General features: G+C 32.6%; 1 protein-coding gene across 4 annotated transcripts in view; it reads right to left on the minus strand.

Annotated features, from left to right (window-relative positions):
* Positions 1-2,551: 2,551 nt before the first annotated feature.
* The window catches only part of NAA16 (N-alpha-acetyltransferase 16, NatA auxiliary subunit), a 104,969-nt gene continuing 85,843 nt past the window's right edge, over positions 2,552-21,677 (minus strand). For 3 of the 4 annotated variants that reach the window (XR_012487764.1, XM_074299193.1, XM_074299192.1), the window contains 7 exons: positions 20,844-21,057; positions 20,052-20,245; positions 16,258-16,366; positions 10,792-10,890; positions 9,982-10,125; positions 9,366-9,463; positions 2,552-4,029 (listed from right to left, as the gene is read on the minus strand). Coding sequence is in view for 2 of the 4 variants with exons in the window: in XM_074299193.1 (XP_074155294.1) it covers positions 3,829-4,029; positions 9,366-9,463; positions 9,982-10,125; positions 10,792-10,890; positions 16,258-16,366; positions 20,052-20,245; positions 20,844-21,057 (1,059 nt within the window). In the remaining 2 variants the exon portion in view is untranslated. Of the gene's footprint in view, positions 4,030-9,365; positions 9,464-9,981; positions 10,126-10,791; positions 10,891-16,257; positions 16,367-20,049; positions 20,246-20,843; positions 21,058-21,677 lie in introns of those variants that run through there. The other variant, XR_012487765.1, reaches the window with a different exon arrangement.

Raw genomic sequence — 21,677 nt, forward strand, 5'->3', positions numbered from 1 at the left:
CTCTACTGTGTTCAAGGAATTTTAACAGAATTCTGTTTTTACTCTCACTGAACCATTTGAAGCACTCAATTTCAGTTTCAAATTTACTAAGACTTTGAAAAAAAAAATTTTTAGAATATATTTGCCATTTAAAATTTTTAGAACATAAGGTTGCCTGCAAAAAAAAAGATTTAGACAATTAATTTCTTGTTCTATCTTCAGTATATTACATCTTGAAGTGTATGAGAGGTAATATAATTTCATAGAGAGTCCTGAGCTTGAATTCAAGTCCTGTTTGAATCCTGTCTCAGATGCTTAGTAAGTGCATGACCCTTGGTAAAAGGCTCAGGTATTTACCTGTAAAAGGTGAGGGTTTGGATAAGATGGTGGATAGGTTCAAAGGTAAAAAGAAATGTGGGACCAAGGGCTGGTCTCATCATCTCGGATCTGCATCTAAGTGATCATGAGGACCTCTCCCAAGGAGGACATCAATTACGAGGCATTTGTTCTCAAGGAGAAGGCCAAGACAAGCTCTTTTTAGTATCTAATTTATAAGTACTAATAAATGTGGAAGCAGAAAATTTTGTTTTTAAGTCTTAATGAGGAAGCAGAAAATTTATCAAATACTATATGGCAAAAAGTCAGAAATTTCATCCATATGTATCACCAAAGATTGTAATTAATCAACATCCGATAGGAAGTTAAGAATGAAAATGACTGGAAGAAGCTATACCTTAAAACATATGTAATGTTTTATAATTAGCCAACCTAATGCTACATATTCCACTTCTACAACCAGGACTCATTCTACTAAAAAAAGCTGATAAATTTTAGTCTTTTAACTTTTCTAGAAGTTCAAACGGATTACATTAGGACTAACACATCCATTCTCTTCAACCTGGAGTAACTAAAAACCTCCAAAGTACTTGGTTTACTTTATATTTAAAGCCATCACCGATTTGTCTATCTCAACATCATCTTTATAGTATCAGGTATTGATCTTCTATGCCTTTATGAAGTGTTTATCTTTTTTATTAATTAATACAGAATTAAGCTGCAGGGACAATAAATGTAAATTAATATCACATACATATTATGAGATTGTTTTACTTGTGAATCCAAAACATTTTCAGTTAAATATGTATTTCACTGTTGTTCATTCATTCAGTTGTGTCTGATTCTTTGTGATCCCATGTGGAGTTTTCTTAGCAAAAAGACAAACAGAATTAAATTACTTACCCAGGATCACACAGTTAGTATCTGAGGAAAGATGTGAACTTGGATCTCCTGATTCAAGGCTTGAAGATCTATCCACTGTACCACCTACCTGCCCATATATGATTCTATCTTTTTTTATTACAAGATTTTAGCATTCCATATTTTTTTAAATGCACATAACTTTTCCCAATAAAATATTTCATTTAGTTCATTCATAAAGATAAAATGATGACGTTGGACTCATTAATGATCTCCAAAATCACTTATTGTTCTAAATCTATGAACATCTCAAATACAACCAAATAAAAATTGCATCATCTGCTGAGTGAAATGAATAGAACCAGAAGATCGCTGTACACTTCAATGCTGTATGAAGATATATCCTGATGGAAGTGGATATCTTCAACATAAAGAAGATCCAACTCACTCCCAGTTGATCAATGATGGACAGAGATAACTACACCCAGAGAAGGAACACTGGGAAGTGAATGTAAATTGTTAGCACTACTGTCTATCTACCCAGGTTACTTATACCTTCGGAATCTAATACTTAATGTGCAACAAGAAAATGGTATTTACACACATATATTGTATCTAGGTTTTATTGTAACACATGTAAAATGTATGGGATTACATGTCATCAGGGGTAGGGAATGGAGGAAGGGGGGGGATAATTTGGAAAAATGAATACAAGGGATAATATTATAAAAAAAATTACTCATGCATATATACTGTGAAAAAAATTCTAAATAAATAAATTAATTAATTTAAAAATAAAAAAATAAAAATTGCATCATCTTTTATGAAAAAGTCATTACCAAATTCGAAATTCAATTAAATACCAGTCCATAGAAGTTCAGCTTTCAAAAAGTTAAGGCATGGTTAGAAGGAGGAGAAGGGTTGGGTAATTAGTTGACACATTTTTTAAAATGGATCTTTACCATAAACTAGAATTTTTTTTTTTTTTAAGGTTAGACAGAGGGACAACTAAATGGCACAAAGAGAGGGCACTGGCCCTAAAATCAGGAGGCCTTAGACACTTAATACTTCCTAGCTGTGTGACTTTGGGCAAGTCACTTAACCCTAATTGCCTCAACAACAACAAAAAAAAGGTTAGATAGAAACTAATGAACAGCACTCATAAAATGATTCAACAGCTATATAAGGAGCAAAATACAAGTAAATTGGAAACTCTAGAAATTTAAATATACTGTATCCCTAGGTGACAATGACCCTCCACAACTTAAAATGATTTAAGACTAGATTTTTAACACCTCTGAAGATGAACATTGTACAAAACAAATAATATTCTGTGATTGTGCAACTTACATAATAAAAAAGACCAAAAAAAATTGTGTACAAAATAATTTATTACAGCATTACATTGGTTGGCATAATTTTACAGTTTTTTTAATCCAAAAATTTGGAACCTAAATACACAAGGAAAAAAATAAACCATTTCTATTAGAACAGTTTACTTGTCTTAATAAAACTCCCCTTGCTTTTACCTTAAAGGGTCTAGTTAATATTACTGAAATATTTACATAGTAGAAATAAAGACAAAGACACTAATTTTAATTTTTCTGTACAGACCAAAATATATTTTAACGTTTGAGAGCCATTTCTATAGAATGAAAAAAGCTATATTTTTGAGCAGGATCATATTTTATTAGCAAAGCTAATCAAAGCTTAAACATTCATTTTGCTATATGGTATGTTTGAATGCATTCATCAGTTAATGCATCACACACAGAGAGTAAGAAAGTATTTCATTATAATTTAAAGTCAGCCTACTGTCTTCCCTTAAAGAAAAAACAAACACTCTTTTAACAGAAATTGCTTAGTAGTACTGAAAGCAATTTAATGAAGAAAGCATTATATTTCTTGGCTATTCGTTGTATGAAATATGTAAACTGACCAATGAATTTCTACGATTAAGGGGGGGGACTAATCTCCAAATCCTTAATCACTAAATGACAAAATTGGAATATCTTGGTTAAACTGCTAAATTAACATTTTTTGAAAACAAAAGAAGGGCATTGATATTTGCACAATACCTCTCATTAATAATATATTTAAAATGATAAATCATGAAAAACATAAAGAAAAAATTCCAACTTATAATTTTTAAAAGACATCTCTATACTTCCCACAATAGGTCAGTATTTTAAAAAATCATGCAAACAGCCAATACATTCATAATAATGTGCTTTTAAAAAACCTATCAAGAAGGATTAATATTAAAAACTCGAAATAAAATGCAGTGGGAACATTGGTATTATATCCAACATAATTAGCTTTGTCCAATGTTTAAGTTTAATCAGTAAGAAATGATCATATTTTGGTACCACTCAGGTGAAAGCTGTAATGCTCATAATTTATGAACTCTGTTGATAGGACAAACTATCCAAGGATAAACAAGACAAATGGTGATTACAGATAAGACTTACATAAACAGCGGCAGTTGGGGGTCAGGAAAAGAACAAAGCCTTTAATGGCATACTCCATTTTTAAATTTTACTACCCAAACATTTACTTAATGCCTATAGGATATTAAAATGCACCCTGGAAAAGGAACTCGTGATCTGAATCCAGTCATGAGATTATATGTCAATTTTTTTTTTAGGATATTCAAATTTCATTCGCCATCACATCATGTTTAATAGTTGTATGGTTTACTGATGCAGTACTAGAATTGTCCTCATTTGTAGGAGGCAGAAAGGCAGGTGAAAAGGGAAACAGTTTATGACATGCCATCCGGTATTCTTCATACTGGGTATTACAGATCCCAAAACTGCCATCAATCAGTGCCTCAAAAACTTTTGTTAAAGTCTAGAGAAAGAAGATTTTAAAAATATAAATTAATAGCATCATCTGTCAATAAGCTGTTTAATCAAACTTGGAATTTATATACTGAGAAAACCAAGATGAATTCCACAGACTATACAAAATTAAGCACTATGCCCCTCTATAATTTAAAAAAAAAATTTTTTCTATCAAAAGATTGCTAGAAATCAAATTATAAAGCATTGAGAAAAGCTATGCAATTCCAAAAGTATCCTTAAATAGTAAAAATAAAATACAAATAACTAAAAATGTGAGTGCTTTACAAAAAGCCTTCTTAAACACATTTACAACAGCTCTTCTAGATTATTTTCTACCTATAAATATGAACTCAAATTTGAAAGTTCATCTCAACAAATATGAATTGACCACCTGTTAAGTGCAAGGCCCTCTATAAAAGTGATAATTCTCTTGTCCCCTAGGTACATAAAGCTTATAAAAGAGAACTACAATTTCTATCATGTTTTAACTAAGAGACAAATTGTGCCTATTGCCCCAGGACCAATCTAATTAGGGAAGGGTTCAGGAGCAGTATGCTGGCCATTAAATAAAGAATTCTCTGGCCATGATAATCCATGGAATAAAGAAAATGTTCAATGACCTCAGTTTTAGTAGGTCTTCTCCTGATTCTTCAACAACAGTGACAGAGTGGCAAGGGGACAAAGGACTCACTTTAGGAATAATCTTGAAACATTAATAAAATTATCCTCTGTGAGAATTTTAATGAGAGGACACACTAAAACTGAAACAAGCAATACTGCATAAATGAAACCAGAAGACTCAAATGAAATTCCAGCTAAATGTTTTTTATTTATGTAAAGGATGGCTCTCTGAAAGCTGGAAGTAGGGAAGGATAAGGATTTTAGAAGGAAATTAGGCAATATCAAAAGGTACAAACACAAATTTGTTTTTAAAATAAATAACAGATAATGGAGGGGGGGAAATGTGTCCTGCTGTCTAGAGTCTCCAAGTTGAAGTGACAAAATATACCATTGCTTTCTAGAGTCCCCATACCAGAGTGATGAAAATACTGTGCTTTCTAGAGCCCCAATGTTGGAGTGACAAAGCATACTGTTGGTTTCTAGAGCCCCTACACTGGGGTAATTAAAATATACCTTCCTAATGGAGAAGTGATGAGGCAAGACTCCTGAGGATGGTGGAAAAATAGTGTCTGTTTATTTCAAGGACTTTCCCCTTTATATTATGTAACAAAAACAATACTGGGCACGTGGGACCACATAAACAATTTGCTATTGTAGTTTGACACTGGTATCACTCTTCTACCTTGTATCACTCTGCTTCAATGTCAACATAGGTTGTCACTGCCCCCCGACTTCTCAGGAAGGCCAAGAGTCCTTAGGGGAGATGGGGAGCTGAACCAGATATTGTTAGCAGGTTCCTTCTGGGCTGAAGGACCTTATACCTTGCCCAGAGTTTCCCACTGACTGTGACTCTCTACAGGGGAGGATTTATAATTATATACTCTTCTCAGAGGAGAGTAAAAAAGTTAAGTAAGCTGATGGACCTGTAGCAAGAAGAAATAACATTTCAAATGTTACTTAATCATCTAGTCTTAGAGGAACAATGTTAAGTATGAATAAGATATTATCATGAAGGTAACTGCAGATTATGTGTCACTATATATGGTGGAAGGTAAAGTAAATGAATTCCACAAAAAAAATTGACAAAATTCTCCAACCTAACATATACTTCATTAGTTGATGGACTCAATATGAAAGTGAGCACCTAGAGAAGACAACAAAAATATACTGTACATGTAAAACCAAAATATTTCTAAATGGGTACATGATTTAAATATAAAAGGCAACTTCATTATAAAAAAAATAAGTAGAGAAGTAAGGAAGATAAGGGGATTGGGAAGGAAATAGGGGTATTTGTAACATGTCATCATAGACAAGCATGGATAAAGATCACAGACGATAAAATGGCCAATTGTGATTATACAATTTTAAAAGTTTTGCAAAAAAAAAACCAATGCAACTTATTAAGGTGAGCAAGTCAAGTAATTGCAACAAATTTCTATGAAAAAAGTCCCATTTCCATGATATGTGTAGAACACTATCAAATTTATTAAAAAAATAATCAATCCTCCAATTGATAAATGATAAAGGAATATAAATAGAGAGTTCTGAAGGAAGAAATCCAACCTATCAATAGCCAAATGAAAAAATACTTAAATGACTAATTAGAGAAATACGAAATGCAGCAACACTAAAGTGCTACTTCACACCCAACAAACTGGAAAAGATGACAAAAGAAAAAATAACACATGTGGCAAGGGGCTGTGAAAAAACAAGCACATTAATTAATGCATTGTTAGTAATGCTGTAAATTGGTACAGCTCTTCTGGAAAGCAATTTGGAATTATTCACACACACAAAAAAATCATTAAATACTACCCTATACCAACAAATACATCACTAAAACTACACCTTAATGTGGATCTCTTCAACAATGAGATGATCCAAACCAGTTCCAACTGTTCAGTGATGAAGAGAACCAGCTAAACCCAGTGAAAGAACTATGGGAAATGAGTACACTACATAGTATTTCCACTCCTTCTGTTAGTGTCCACTTGCATTTTGGTTTTCCTTCTCAGGAAATTTTCATCTTATTTCTAAATCCGATTTTTCTTGTGCAGCAAGATAACTGTATAAATATGTATACATATATGGTATTTAACATATACAAACATGTATTGGACTACTTGCCATCTAGGGGAGGGAGTGGAGGGAAGGAAGGGAAAAGTTGGAACAGGAGGTTTTTGCAAGGATCAATGCTGAAAAATTACCCATGCATATGTCTTATAAATAAAAAGCTATTAGTAAAAAATAAAAGAAAATACAAAAAAGAAAAGAATAAAATAAAATAAAACTACATCTTAAAGAAACCAAAGAGGAAAGAGACTGCGTGTCCACAAAATAGCAGAAAAGCTCTTTTTTAATGATAAAGAACTGAAAATTAAGAAGTCACTAATCAATTGGGGAATTGCTGAAGAAATTATGATACACAAATGCAATGCAGTAAATTGTGATTAAAGAGGTTATTTTAGAGAAATCTGAGGATACATGTATAAAGTGATGCAGAATAAAGTGAATAGGATCAGAAAAAGAATTATCCAATAATATTATAAAGACAAATAACTTTGAAAAACTTCAAAAGAACTCTTGATAAATTCCGGGACCTACCACACACAATTCCAGTGAATCAGTAATAAAATAATCTATGCAAATACTGACAGAAAGATGACATAGTTAGGGTGCACCATGATATATTTTTGGACATGGACAATGATAGAATTTATTTTGCTTGATTGTGAAAAGGGTTGGTTTTTGTTTTGTTTGTTTATTGGCTCTGGGTTGTTTTTTTTTTTTTCATTCTCAACTACATTTTAATAACTTTCTGTATTCCCCATAATGTTTTTTGGAGGTTGGTTTTTTTGGGTTTTGGCGGGTTTTTTGCTTTTTTACTGAGGCAATTGGGGTTAAGTGACTTGCCCAGGGTCACACAGCTAGACAGAGGCCAGGTTTGAACTCAGGTCCTCCTTCAGGGCTGGTATTTTATCCACTCTACTATCTACCTGCCCCTTCTATAATGTTTTGAAAAATGAGTCTGTACCTTTACCCAGTCCTCATTAATCTTAGAGCTTTCCCTCCAGGACTACTTCCAATTTTTTCTGTATGAATCATATATTATATCATATATAATATTTCCAAGGAAAAAGAGGTAAATTTACAACCAAAAATACTTGTCCTACAAAACTAAGTATAATTCTACAAAAAGAAAAACAGACCTTTAATGGAATAGAGAACGTATAAACATTTCTGATTAAAAGACCTGAGCTGAATAAGGAACTTTGAGAAAAAAAGAAAAAAAAAGACAGTAGTCCAGAAAAGTTTAGAATGGTGAATCTATTTGAGCAACAGGGTAGAACTATAGGATGAAGCATTATTAACATTTTCATGAGGAAGAAGAAACAAGTCTTCCTTCAGAGCCTTAACATCTTCTAAGAATACTAAAAAAATTAATGAGTAAGAACAGAGCTATGAATGAACTACTTCTGTTTTGAAGGTTAAGAGGGGGAGAAGAGGAAAAAGGTTAAAAAAAATAATGTTGTAAAAGAGGAAGGACTTACTATTTCTATAATTGGGTTTTAGGAGGAGAGAAAACAGTGATGGAAAGAATGGGTAGGGGTGAGAAGAAATCATATGGAACTCCTCCTTAGCTGAGAAGTATAAAATTAAAAAAAAAAAAAAAAAAAAAAAACATGCCCATACAATTAGTATAGAAACACATTAAACTCAACAGGAAACAAGCAAAGAAAGGGACGTAGAGTTAAGAAGGAGGATAAATACCAGAGGGAACACTTCCAAGCAACTCTAAATCCAACTTCATGATCCTGAAGGAAGGATTTTTTTTAAAAGGCAAAGAATTATTATCTAATGGAATGGCTGGGATTGACTCTAAAAGTTGAGAAATAGCTAAATAATATAATTCTAGATGTAATGGCATACTATTGAGATGTAAAAAAAAAATAATAACACAAAAGAATGTTGGAAAGTATGAACTGACTCAGAGGGAAGTGAGCAGAAGCAGAACAATTTATATAAGGACACAAATACTGTAAAAGCAACAACTTTCAATGACTTAATGCAATGACAAACCATATCTACAGAGGACTTCTTAAAACATATTTCATTGGCCTCTTAACAGTCATGAGAATCATAGTGTATAAAGACAAACATTTTTGGATAGGATCACTGTGTGGATTTGTTTTGTTTGACTGTTTGTTACTCGGGCTTTAACACATTTAAAGCAAGCAGTATGAAATGGATTATTTAATATATTTAATCCTCTCTTAGTGTTCTGCTATATATAGGGAAATGCTCTCTTTTTGGGCAGGGAAGAGAGGACTGGGTAGGGGAGAACAGTCTTCAAATTTAAAATAAAAAATTGTTTTTAAAGGGAGAGAGAAAGGAAGGCCAATGTCCTGAGTACTAGACACTACCAGGATTTGGAATGGATGATAAATTGGACAATATGAATCTCAATAGAAGAAAGACTTTTGAATGGTGGCTATAGAAGGAAAATCTGGAAATGGCAATGGGGAGCAAGTAAGTCATATAGTATAACAGAGAATACAACATAGTATAACAGACAATATAAGAAAGATGACATCTGATTCAGGATTAGGCAAGGGGAGGCAGGTCTCAGTGTCAGACAATGGAAAGAATAAAAGGAGAAGAAATCATATATGTGGGAAAAAATGTAGACATTTAGTTACATCAGTTATAAAAATGTACCTTCACATTTTTATCTTTTATTGTTTCATCCAATCTCGTAGCAATAGCGATTGCTTTCTCTTGTCTTGATTCATCTAGGAAATACATCATTTTAGCACCTAAGATCACAAAATATAAATACATTTAAAGAAAAAGTAAAAAACACACATTATTTTTCTGATTTCTTTTATAAATATATTACCCAAATAACTAGTAGCCAAACAATTATGGCTATCTTGGTGTTCAACTTCCATAGTTGTTTCAATTAAGTAGGCAGATCCAAAACAAGATTTTTATTAATATAATTAAATACAGATGCTATTCTAAACTTTTTGTGATCACCAGGCTACCAAATTAATAGACTGAAACAATAACTTACTAAATAGCACCCCAATAACTTTAAAGTTATTAAATCTATAAGAGATATTTAAGTAATTAGACTCAAACTAAAACAAAAATAGTAAGCCTGGGAGCAGCTTGGTGACACAATGGATAGAGCACCAGCCCTGAAGTCAAGAGGACCTGAGTTCAAATTTGACCTCAGACACTTAATACTTCCTGATTGTATGACCCTGGGCAAGTCACTTAACCCCACTGCCTCAGCAAAAAAAAAAAAAAAAAAAAATCGTAAGCCTACCTGAAAGTTGATGCTGAATAGAGGTAGCATTATGCTTGAGAAATTCTTCATTAAAACTTTCCAAATCTTTGTTAATAAAGATTTTCTGCATTTCTTGGGTTAGGACTTTGTTCACTATTTCTGGAAGATTACTATGATTAGAAACTGAAAAAAAAAAATTTGTCATTAACTAAAATATCCCTAGAAGTATCACACACACAGACACAGCACCTTCCTCTCTCTTACTCTCTTTTTCTCCTGTCCAATAAGACAACAAAAGTAGTACTGGACTTATGAACATCATGGTTTCTGGATATATTGATATATCATATCTATATGTGTACATGCTTATATGTATATACAAGTAAACACCTTATGAATTTATTGCTATTCTTTAAGAAACACAAAGAATAACATAAGTAACAGAATTGTTTCTCACTTTATAAACTTATGATCAAAACACTTTATCTTGAGCCAATAGCAGTGTATATAGTATATCCTAGTGGATAGAGCCAGCCTCCAAGTCAAAAAGAACTCTAAAATATATTAGCTATCTTGATGTTCAGATCCCAAAGTTGTTTAAGTGCTTAACTTTCTGGAGCGCTTCCAACTTTCCAGGACTTTAAGATGCAGAGCTAGTGCTGAAATGCATTAGGACAGGGAGTGACCCATACCTTTAAATCACAGGTCTATGCCCCACACCTGCCACTACTACTATTTTCTATATTCTAGTATTTGTCTGATGGATATATTTTTATTTAGCCACAACTATTTCATTCAAAGAAAAAATCTAGGAATAAGGAAAATATGGATAGTATTCATTATACTTACCAGAACTAGAGAATTTAATTAAACACTCATGGAGCCATGGGTTATTACGGTTAATAGCAAAAGCTCTTTTGACCGACTGCAACATTAACAAAAATTTTCCTGTATCAGAAAATTAAAGAAAATCATTCAGAATATTTTATTTTTGACAATTTTAAATAGTCTTTCCTCCCTGCCAGAGCATTCAATTTATTATTTTCTCAAGCACATAACAAAACTAGCTATGAAGGACAGACAATTATGAATCAAAAAGAGTCTTCCTGATCTTTCATTCTGAGCAACTATTTTACAATGATATTCAACAATGTTGGGCAAGTGTTAGAAAACTAAAAAAAATAATAAATTCTGCATTTTTAACTTCTTCATCCAACAAAGCAAATCAGTGAATATATTTTCCTTACTTAAAGTATATTATTAATTAAAATGGGGACAAAACACTATTAATCCAAATACAATTTCAAAATAATTAACTTATTTTTAGCCCATCCCATTAAGCTGTTCCTAATGACATTACATTTATTGCACGTCTAATACTCTCTAAAGTCAACTGGAACATTCTTTTTAGTCAAATAATCTTCATTTGTCTTTAATAGGAGAGATGATTATTTAAGTATTTGCTATTGATATTTTAAAAAACTGTTTGACTATAAGAAACATTTGATAGAGACCAAAATGCTTCATTAAAGGCTTTGCTCCAACAAGGTGTCTCTCATCAAGAATCCTTGAAAAATATGAGACAACCCTCCTCAATGACTACTCAAATATAAATATCAAGTGAGGCAAAATGGTAACAAATGTGCATCCAAGGTTTTACCACTGCTTTAGAGGATGTCCAGCAAAGTCTCCACAGAAAAGAGACTTCACATAGATTTAAGTCCTCCAGATGTTCCTACTCATGAATAACACTCTTTTGACTACATCAAGCCCAGCCCTGGAATACTCAAAATTCATATTTCAATATCTTTCAATGTAATTATGATCTTAACAATGACAGTACTGACTTTAATAATGCAGATCACAATCCACCCAGGTCTTCCCATCCTATGCAACACTTTTATATATCTATCATCTCAAATCTGGAGTATATCCACCTAGATTTCTTAACACTGAGTAGATATCAATAGAATACTTGGGTTATCACTGGATTTTTCTCACTCTAGCAATCATATTTTTCTGAGAATATCCTTTGTCATTTTTCCTACTATAATTTTATAATGTTAAAATATATGTAATATGCATGTTGTCTGTTTTAAAATCAGCTCAAGCTGACCATTCTCTCTTCCATTAATTACTACGCAATTTTTCCAATTTCAATTCTTCCGAGAATGAGGTAATCGATCATTCAGAATCATACATCTTCCCTGGAAGAATAATGGAGTTAAATGGCCAAGGATTTGTTTCAATATAAAGCTTAGGTTCACTTTTTAAAATCCACACAATTTTCCAGCCTGCTCTCCTTTAATATAATACAGGGACCATCTCACTGTCCATATAAAATTTCTGCCCAAGATGCATGTATTTATGTATAAACTCAATGGGTTGTTCATCTAATTATATATCAATATAAAAAAGCCCTCTTGGATTTTCTTGTGTCATTAGGAAAAACTTATTTGGGAATTATGAGGCTTAACTAGGCAGGATCAGAAACCTTCCAAAGCCTGTTAAGATTAGTAGTATCATCCACAAAATGGCACTTCCAGAGGACACTATGGGACAAAGAAAATCCCTTAACAAGAGTGTCACTGAAAACTTGCTATCACAGTGGCAAAACACTCCCTAGAAAGCAATTGCCACTAATTCTGACATGTATCCTATTACGTTAAAATACTATTAATATTTTAATTAAGCAGTCGCTCTGTGGTAAACTGCCAATTAATTGATATGATGACAACCCTAAAAACATAGTTTAAAACAATGCAGCACAGAGATGTTTTCCTATGAATCCAAACCGGCAGATGAACTAGACTAATATAAAACTGACTAGATAGCTTTTTTTTTTTCTGAAGCAAAATGTGCTAGGAAGAAAGTTTAAGAATCACAGCTGCAAAACAAAGGATAGTCCTACTATCTCAACACTGTTAATCACATGTATATCTTTGAACAAAGAACTATGAGACCTAAGAGTACTATGCATATATTCTAAAACTTTAAGAAATAACAGTTGTAAAAATATAATACATTTGTAATCTGTTCGTCCAATTTCCCCAAAGATTGGCAATGAGGAATAGCAATAATTTGACATGTAGATAAATGAGCCGGTGTTAGCTTGCATGACTCTTCAAATTTAAAGTCTGCCAAATCTAAATTAAGTTAGCCTCAAATGACCTTGGGGAAAAAAAAAAGATTTTTACATACCATTTGGGGCATAAACCCCAAAAATGGTTGAGTAAAATTTCTGTGCTCTACATTCCTTAATATTTGAATTTCACACACCAATAATATCTATGGACAATAACAGATTTGAACATATCCATGTCCTAAAGTGATCTTAATCATAACAGAAAACATTTCTGTTGCAAGAAGAATTTGGAAATAGTAGTAATGTAGACAGGGAACAAGCCCCTTTTTCTGGACAATTAAGCCACATCAAATGAGTTCTGATGGTCTAAAGTACTTCTGCCATACAATGAACAAAATATCTTAATTTAAAGGGAATATTGGGAGGTGTGTAAAAGTGAAATGACTTCATTTTCTGAGTTGGGTGGCAGCCGAATAATCTTGAGAATCAATATAGAGGAAGACCTGGCTAATATCCACTAAGAAAGGAAGGACAAGACAGAAATTCAGATTGGAGAGCAGGGGGATTTCCTCTAAGTTACTGGAGAAAAAAAGTCACTGAGAATAATTTCTTTACTAGGCCTTAACAAGTTGGATTGAGGGGAAAGTTATAAAATGTTGGCTTAAAGAAAGGATTTGCAATGCCCATCAACTGGAGAATGACTGGGTAAATTGTGGTATATGAATGTTATGGAATATTATTGTTCTGTAAGAAATGACCAGCAGGCTGAATACAGAGAGGTTTGGAGAGACTTACATGAAATGGTTCAACAATGATACTGTATGAGGATGTACTCTGATGGAAGTGGATATCATCAACAAAGAGAAGATCTAATTCAGTTCCAATTGATCAATGATGGACAGAATCAGCTACACCCAGAAAAGGAACACTGGGAAATGAGTGTAAACTGTTTGTATTTTTGTTTTTCTTCCCAGGTTATTTTTACCTTCTGAATCCAATTCTCCCTGTGCAACAAGAGAACTGTTCGGTTCTGCACATATATATTGTATCTAGGAAATACTATAACATATTTAACATGTATAAGACTGCTTGCCATCTAGGGGAGGGGGTGGAGGGAGGGAAGGGAAAAGTAGGAACAGAAGTGAGTGCAAAGGATAATATTATATAAAAATGACCCAGGCATATGTTCTGTCAATAAAAAGTTATAATTAAAAAAAAAAAAAAAAAGAAAGAAAAAGAAAGAAAGGATTTGATCTGTAGAACCATAGAGATGATGATGGAAAACTGGACTGAAGTCTTGGTTCTGAATTCAATAATTATTATTACAATTAAATGACATCCATTTAAACCAAAATCCTACATAAGTTAAGTATTTCAACATTACAAAAGATTAAAAATACTCACACATGTAAAATGTATGGGATTGCCTGTCATCTAGGGGAGGGAGTGAAGGGAGGGAGGGGAAAATTTGGAAAAATGAATACAAGGGATAATGTTATTTTAAAAAATTACTCATGCATATATACTGTCAAAAAAATTTTATAATTATAAAATTAATTTTAAAAAAGATTAAAAATACTCATCTGCTCTGCTGATTCAGATACAACAAATAATCTAAAGCACACATCCTTATGCCAACTCCTAGGTCCATGTGACAGCCATTTTCTGTCTCTTTACATATAAGATTTGTGCAGAATTCCAATATGCTGATTCATTTCAGAAGTAAATTATTGACATTTTTGGTATTTCTTCATAATGTTTTTTGAATGACTTTCATTATACCTCACTTTTTCCCATCTAAAAGGATTCTTTCTAAGGCAATCCCACTAATCTTTGGATAGAAAACACTACTAGCAAAAGAACTATGAAGACCGAATGTAAATCAACACATGCTATGTTTACGTCTTTTTACTGTTTTTGGTTTTTTTTCTCTTCAATGGTTTTCCCCTTTTGTTCTGATTTTTCTTTCCCAACATGATTCATAAAGAAATGTATATTTTAAAAATTAATATACACATATAACTTTTTTGAAAATAAAAATAAAAAATATTTTGCCCCCCAAACTCTAAAAATTCCCAAGGAATGTATTAAATAGAACTAAAGAATACAACTGAAGTACTACCTCTAGGTTCTACAGTTTAGGAGAGTCAAAGGAATTCATCCAGTATAGAGTGTCTATTAAGTATCCTCATCAAATCACATAAAGAAGAATGGTTAGAGAACAAGTAACATTTAGTCTTGGGGAAACAAGATATGAGATGATAGAATAGCTATCATCAAATATAAGACTGGCAAGTGAAAGAGACTTATACTATATGGCAGCAGTGATAGAACTGGGACGAATGGGTGAGAAAGTAGATTTCTGCTCATTATCAGCTAAAAATGCCTAAAAAAAGAATGTTCCCTCTCACAAAATAGTGAATGCTCCACTGAAGCATTTCAAATACAGACTGGATAACCATTCTGGAGTACTGGTGTAAAAAAGAATCCCATGACAAGCAAGGAGTTGGATAAAACAATTGACATGGGCTAAGGTCTCCATGAATGTGAAAAATTCAGTTGAATCACGGACCTCATAGATGTGGATGTTTTCTCCAACAACAAAGACAACAAGCAATCTATCCATGCATGCCCATCCTATGGGACTTTTAACCTTATCTTCCCATAAATTTGCCACAGGAAGCCTATCCAATGTGCAGCCTGTCTCCCTTGGTTTTTTTGGGCATTTCTAGGATATTCTAGGATAGTGGGACATTCTAGATGTTCATACCACCATCTCTTCCTAACAAACATTTCCCTGGCAGCATTTTTTACTTGGGCTCTTCTCTGAAGTTTCTCACTGGATTATGTTGCAGTCTACACATACCTACCATGAACCCCTCCACAGCTCTATGCATGACATTCAGTTTGGATTCTTTATTCTTATTCCAATTCTTCACTGTAATGTGAAGATGTCTCTGAGTTCTCAAAAATTAAAATGGTAAAGCATAAGCTTTGGGAGACTCCAACAAGCATTGAGTATGGCTTAGATATATTAAGTATGGTTTTTAAAGAATGACCTTGCTATAAGTACAAAACGCTTCATCACCAGGCTAGATATTTGGTAATTAATTCTTTGCCCATGGCAATCCAAGAAACAATACATCTTGAAAATGGATAAAAATGATAAATTTGTGAGGTTCCTAAAATAATCAATGACTGAAAGAAAACAATATTTTAAGTCACCTTACCTTTTCTAAAATATATTTCAAATGCTAAAAGATGAGTATCTATGTTATCAGCAGCAAGGGTCTTAAGTGGTATAAGGAACTTGATAGCTTCTTCTAAAGGATTTTCTACCTGTTTAGAAGGAAAGTAAATGTCATTTAAAACAACACTTAAAACTGCTTTTATGTTCTTTTTCATTCTTTTTTAATATCAATCATTTTCTCTTTGAGCTCTTTTTTTGCCCCATTGAACCCTTCTTTCCACCTAAGAAAAGCAATTCAGGAGAGCAAGCTTAGAACAGCCACATCTGACAACACATTACAACTTTCTCCATACAGAGTCCCCTGGTTTTTTTTTAAAAATAGGTGATGGGGCAGCCAGGTGGCGAACACCAGCCCTGAAGTCAGAAGGACCTGAGTTCAAATTTGATCTCAAACACTTAACACTTCCTAGCTGTGTGAACCTAGGCAAGTCACTTCACCCCAATTGTCTCAGCAAAAGAAAGAAAAAAGAAAAATAGTAGGTGACCAGGATAAAGCTCTCTGAGAAAGGAGAGGAAATTCTGATGACATAAACACACACACACCCACACACACACTCACAGACATACAAAAGAGAGGTTGGGGTTTCTAAATGCTTGATTAAATGATCGCTCTGCAGTGTTTGTTTAAACTATAAGTACACGGCAACAACAAGATTATATGAAGATCAATTCTGATGGACATGGCTCTCTTCAACAATGAGATGATTGAGACCAGTTCCAAAGATCTTGTGAATGAGAGAACCATCTAATCCCAGAGAGAGGAGTATAGATCACAATATAGCATTTTCATTCTTTTTGTTGGTTGCTTGAATTGTTTTTTTTTCCTCGTTTTTTTTCTTTTTGATCTGATATTTCTTGTGCAACATGATAATTGTATAAGTATGTATACATATATTGGAATTAACATATTTTTAACATATTAACATATATTGGATTACTTGCTATCTAGGGGAGAGAGTAAGGTAAAGGGAGGGAAAACTTTGGAACATAAGGTTTTGCAAGGGTCCATGTTGAAAAATAATCCATGCATGTGTTTTGAAAATAAAAAGCTGCAACAAAATAAATAAGCAAGTAAATAAATAAATGAATGGATGGATGAATGAATGAATCAACAATCAAATAAGCTAGCAGACAGACAGGCAGACAGACAGATAGAATAGATAGATAGACAGATGTTTTGAGGGAGGAAAAAAAAAGCATAAAAAAATATATAAATACAGATGAAATAGTTGTATAGAACATCTATACAATTGTATATTGCTCTGAAAAGTTTTGCCTGTGTAGATAATTAAAACAATTAGATAATAGCTCTCAATTTAGGAGGCTTTGTGCTATTCCAGATCTTAATGCACTAATATCAATAATAAGGATAATAACTAGCATTTATAAAACCTTAGGATTTGCAAAACTTTATAAATATTCTTATTTGCTCCTTAGAACAGCCCCAAGAAGGGGCTGCTAATATTATTATCCTCAGTTTACAGATGAGGAGACTAAGGTAGATAAAGATTAAATGACCTTTTCAGATATAATGGAGCTAGAGAGTATCTGAAACTGCATTTGAACTAGTCTCCCTTACTCTAGGTCTAGAGTTCTAGCCATGGAGACAATTAGCTGCTTCTACAAAAATGAGATCTCTTTTCCATTTGGACTCTGGACTCTGGTCCAGAGTAGTGACTTCCCTTCCTGCAAAGAGCCGCCTCATGTCTGGTCCAGACAAGACTCATATGATTCACAATGGTGGCAAATACTTTTATTAAGATTATGTTAGTATGTCTCCTTTGATATTAATAATTAGGGAATTGATTATTTCCAATTGTTTCCAGTTTTACACATTTCATGGCATCTTGTACAGTTTTAACATACAATTAAAAAAATCTTGCTAGAGAGTGATTTTAAGGCAATTTTTTCCTCTAACGAATCAAATGCTTTTTTACAAACATAGATACAGAGAAGAACCTTACTTTCTCTGAACTTTTCAAACAAATGTGATAATGATATGACTTCTGTAAATCTGTTCCCTTCTACAACCTTCAAAGATAGCCTTAATGCATGTATTCCCACTTATCTTAATGCTTGTTGATTGGCATGTAAATCACTCACAATCTGGTTGTAGATAGTATCACGTAAACATATGCATTATGGATATTATTTTCACTGATTGCTTTTTTTAAACTAAAAAAATAAATTCCACGATTTTGCTCAGTGTTTGTTATTCTTCCCTTTTATTTTCCAATATCCTCAAAAGGGTATCACCTCTGGCATGAACCCATTCTTTTCATCCAGCTACCCTTATTTTCTCCATTTTCAGTACCATTTCTGCTTGCTCATGCAGCACCTGGGGAACTGTGAGTTGGAGTTCTCATATATGAATCCTAATAATCCTTATTCTGAAAACTAATTTACATCAATTAAGCTTCCCTAGGAACTGCCAGCTTGTCTTTCAATTTCCAATTTTTAAAAATCAACAACTTCATTAAATAAGCCAACTTAAAATTATCTAAATTGCAACTATATCAGCTCCTTTTAGTTTCTGCTTCCAATTTAATACTGATTTTTGTCTCTGCTCTAACAAAACAGTAATCTGTCAAGACAGGTAGCTAACTCAGAAATTATTTCAACAATGAACAAATTATTACTTATCTGTTAAACTCAACAATTCAAGAAAATAAATCTCTATTAAGTGCCACTAAAAGCAAGGGAAATGCGAAAACTAGTCTCTCTTCTCCAAAAACTCTCAGTCTCATTAATGGGAGAGATAACATTCAAATGATAACTATGCACAAACAATAAAGAGACACAGCATCAATTGGGGATATAATCTTAAGAAGAAAGTCATTAGTATTAAAGAGGATCTTGCAGAAAATGGGATTTTAGCTGAGAAGGAAGTCATGAAAGCCAAAAAACACAAGAAATCCAGGCTTAAAAAATACAGGGAGTCACCAGATGGAGAGTTATGTGTGAAGAACAACAAAGAGACTGTGAGAATAGAATCAACTGCATTCTTTCTAATATTATTTGGAATTAACCAAAGAAAGCATCTCTCAACTCTCTTCTTGAAGTACTCATAGAGTCAAAAATCTTGTATTTAACTTACAAGCTATTAGGGTCCCTGATTTCTTACCTCTGAAACTATGCTTTCTACCATCTTCTCCTTTCTATCTACCTCTGCATTGAAATTACCAAAGATTAAACTACATGAAAATTTATTTTGGAGGGTCTTACTAAGTTCTTAATATAATATCATTATATAAATTTCTCTATCAGCAACTATCAACTACAACAGATATCAGAGCATAATATGTAAGTATCTTCATGAAGGTCTTTTTGCAAATACCTATCATAAGTTCTGAAATAAGAAATGATAAAATGTTTTTCAATAAATTTTTCTTACTGCCTTTGGATGTAAGATAAAGCCAACTCTTTAATATACTTCTTTAGGGAGAATTTAGCTACAATTTCCTTTGGCTTCTAGTTTCAGAGTATTTACATCCTTAAAGTATTTAAAACTTTGTGCAACTGTGAAAATAAGGTGATTGCTAAAGTGTAAAGCATAAAGAAGGAAGCCAGAATATATCTGAAGTTTACAAAATACTTGTTCATGGAATTAATTTTTGTTATCAACTAACACTCAGTTTTATCAGTATTATTATTGATGTGAGAACTACAAAGTGACTTTTAAATCAAAAAATAAGTTATGACACTTGTAGAGCAATTTATCCTCTAGAAATGTCAGAACAAGGAGATGTTATTGCTTTAACATGTTTGTCTCACCCTTTCAAGTTTTTCAGGTACTAATTCTTCCTTGGGACCATTGGTTTCTTCTTCTTCCTCATCTCGTTTTTTCTTTTGATTTTTTTGTTGCCGTTCTCTCTCAGCATGCTTCCGCTCTTCTTCCAATTTAGCTTTTTTCTGGGCTCTTCTCTGTTTGCTGAGCATTTTCTTCAATTCTTTGGCTGAAAGATTTTCTACAAATACCAAAATAAGCAAAAAATTACTATTCAAAGCTTCATACAGTGAAACATTATTTCACAATATTGTTAACTGAGCTTATGTAAAGTATGGGCCTAATTTTTTTGATTCAAGTTTTTATAAACTATGCTGATTCCTCAGATAGGCAATATACAAAAGACTTTATATTTTTGACAGTAAGGAATTATATGATATGTATGCATGAATCCAATAAGGATAAGACTATATAATGTTTAATATTCCTTAGATATCAAGAAGTTAATGTTAGATTATACTGTAATAAAACCTACAAATATCCAAACTATGGTTTTCTGTTTCTTTGTCCTATTTTACAAATGACTTTTTACTTCAATAAATCTTTTTATGCTACTCACTTCCTTAAATTTCCTAAATCATGTTAATTCTTAAGTCAAGTGAAATAATGAACTGAGTATCTGTTAAATTATTCTCTACAGTCACCACTAATGCAAAGACAGAAAATTCATAAGATTTGCAACACAACATCAAGTCCATTTGGAATTAAATCTTCCCATGTAACTTATAATTTGCACAAATGCTATTTTGAAGTTTCTATTCCCTTGTTTTATTAATTACCTGAATTCACTTCTTGTTCTCTCCTTTCATTGGTTATTGGATTATCATGCAATTTTAAGTATATCTCGATTGCAGATCGAGCAGCTTTGAAATAGAAAGCATGCTTCCTCAGTACATCTTCCAATCGCAAAAGTTCAACGTAGGCACGCAGAGTCATCTTTCTCATGCAGTATGTGTGGAAGTCAAACTGATCATCTGTTATCTCAAAAAAATGCTTAAAAACAAAAGCAAAAAAATTATTACACATGGTCACAACTCCCACTTGGACATAAATTGGACTAAGTGAACTTCTACTGTCCTTGCCAGTTTTGAGGTTTTATAATTTGATTACTAAAACCTGGAAAATTATTTTTATTTTTATACAGAAAAAAATAGCAAGGTTTCAATGCAGAATTTAAAACATTCACACAAAACCCATTCCTTTACTGAATCACCCTTACATAGTAAAATATTCCCTTATGTTTAATCTATATTTCTCTCGTTGAAATCTAGGCCTATTTCCTCAAGCTCTATCTTCCCTGTATAGAAAGAACAGTATTCTCTTGATATTTGATGTACTTCTTATCAAGTTATATATCAGTGGCCTATCTAACATAAAGCATTTGCTACTTTTGAAGTTTCTGTTTACATTTTTCTCCATTTAAAATAAAATTTCCACATAAATCAAGAAGTCCCATCTATTTTTCCCATAAATGAACTAATGGAGATAGAATGTTCCTCTAGAATCTATACTTTATTTAACTTTGCTTACTCAATAGTTCCCCTAACTTTTCTACTATTTTGTTATAGCCAAATAAATTGAGAAAATTTAAGGATTCTTAGGTAGCAAGAAAA

This window comes from Sminthopsis crassicaudata, chromosome 3, assembly GCF_048593235.1.
Source record: "Sminthopsis crassicaudata isolate SCR6 chromosome 3, ASM4859323v1, whole genome shotgun sequence".
Lineage (NCBI taxonomy): Eukaryota > Metazoa > Chordata > Mammalia > Dasyuromorphia > Dasyuridae > Sminthopsis > Sminthopsis crassicaudata.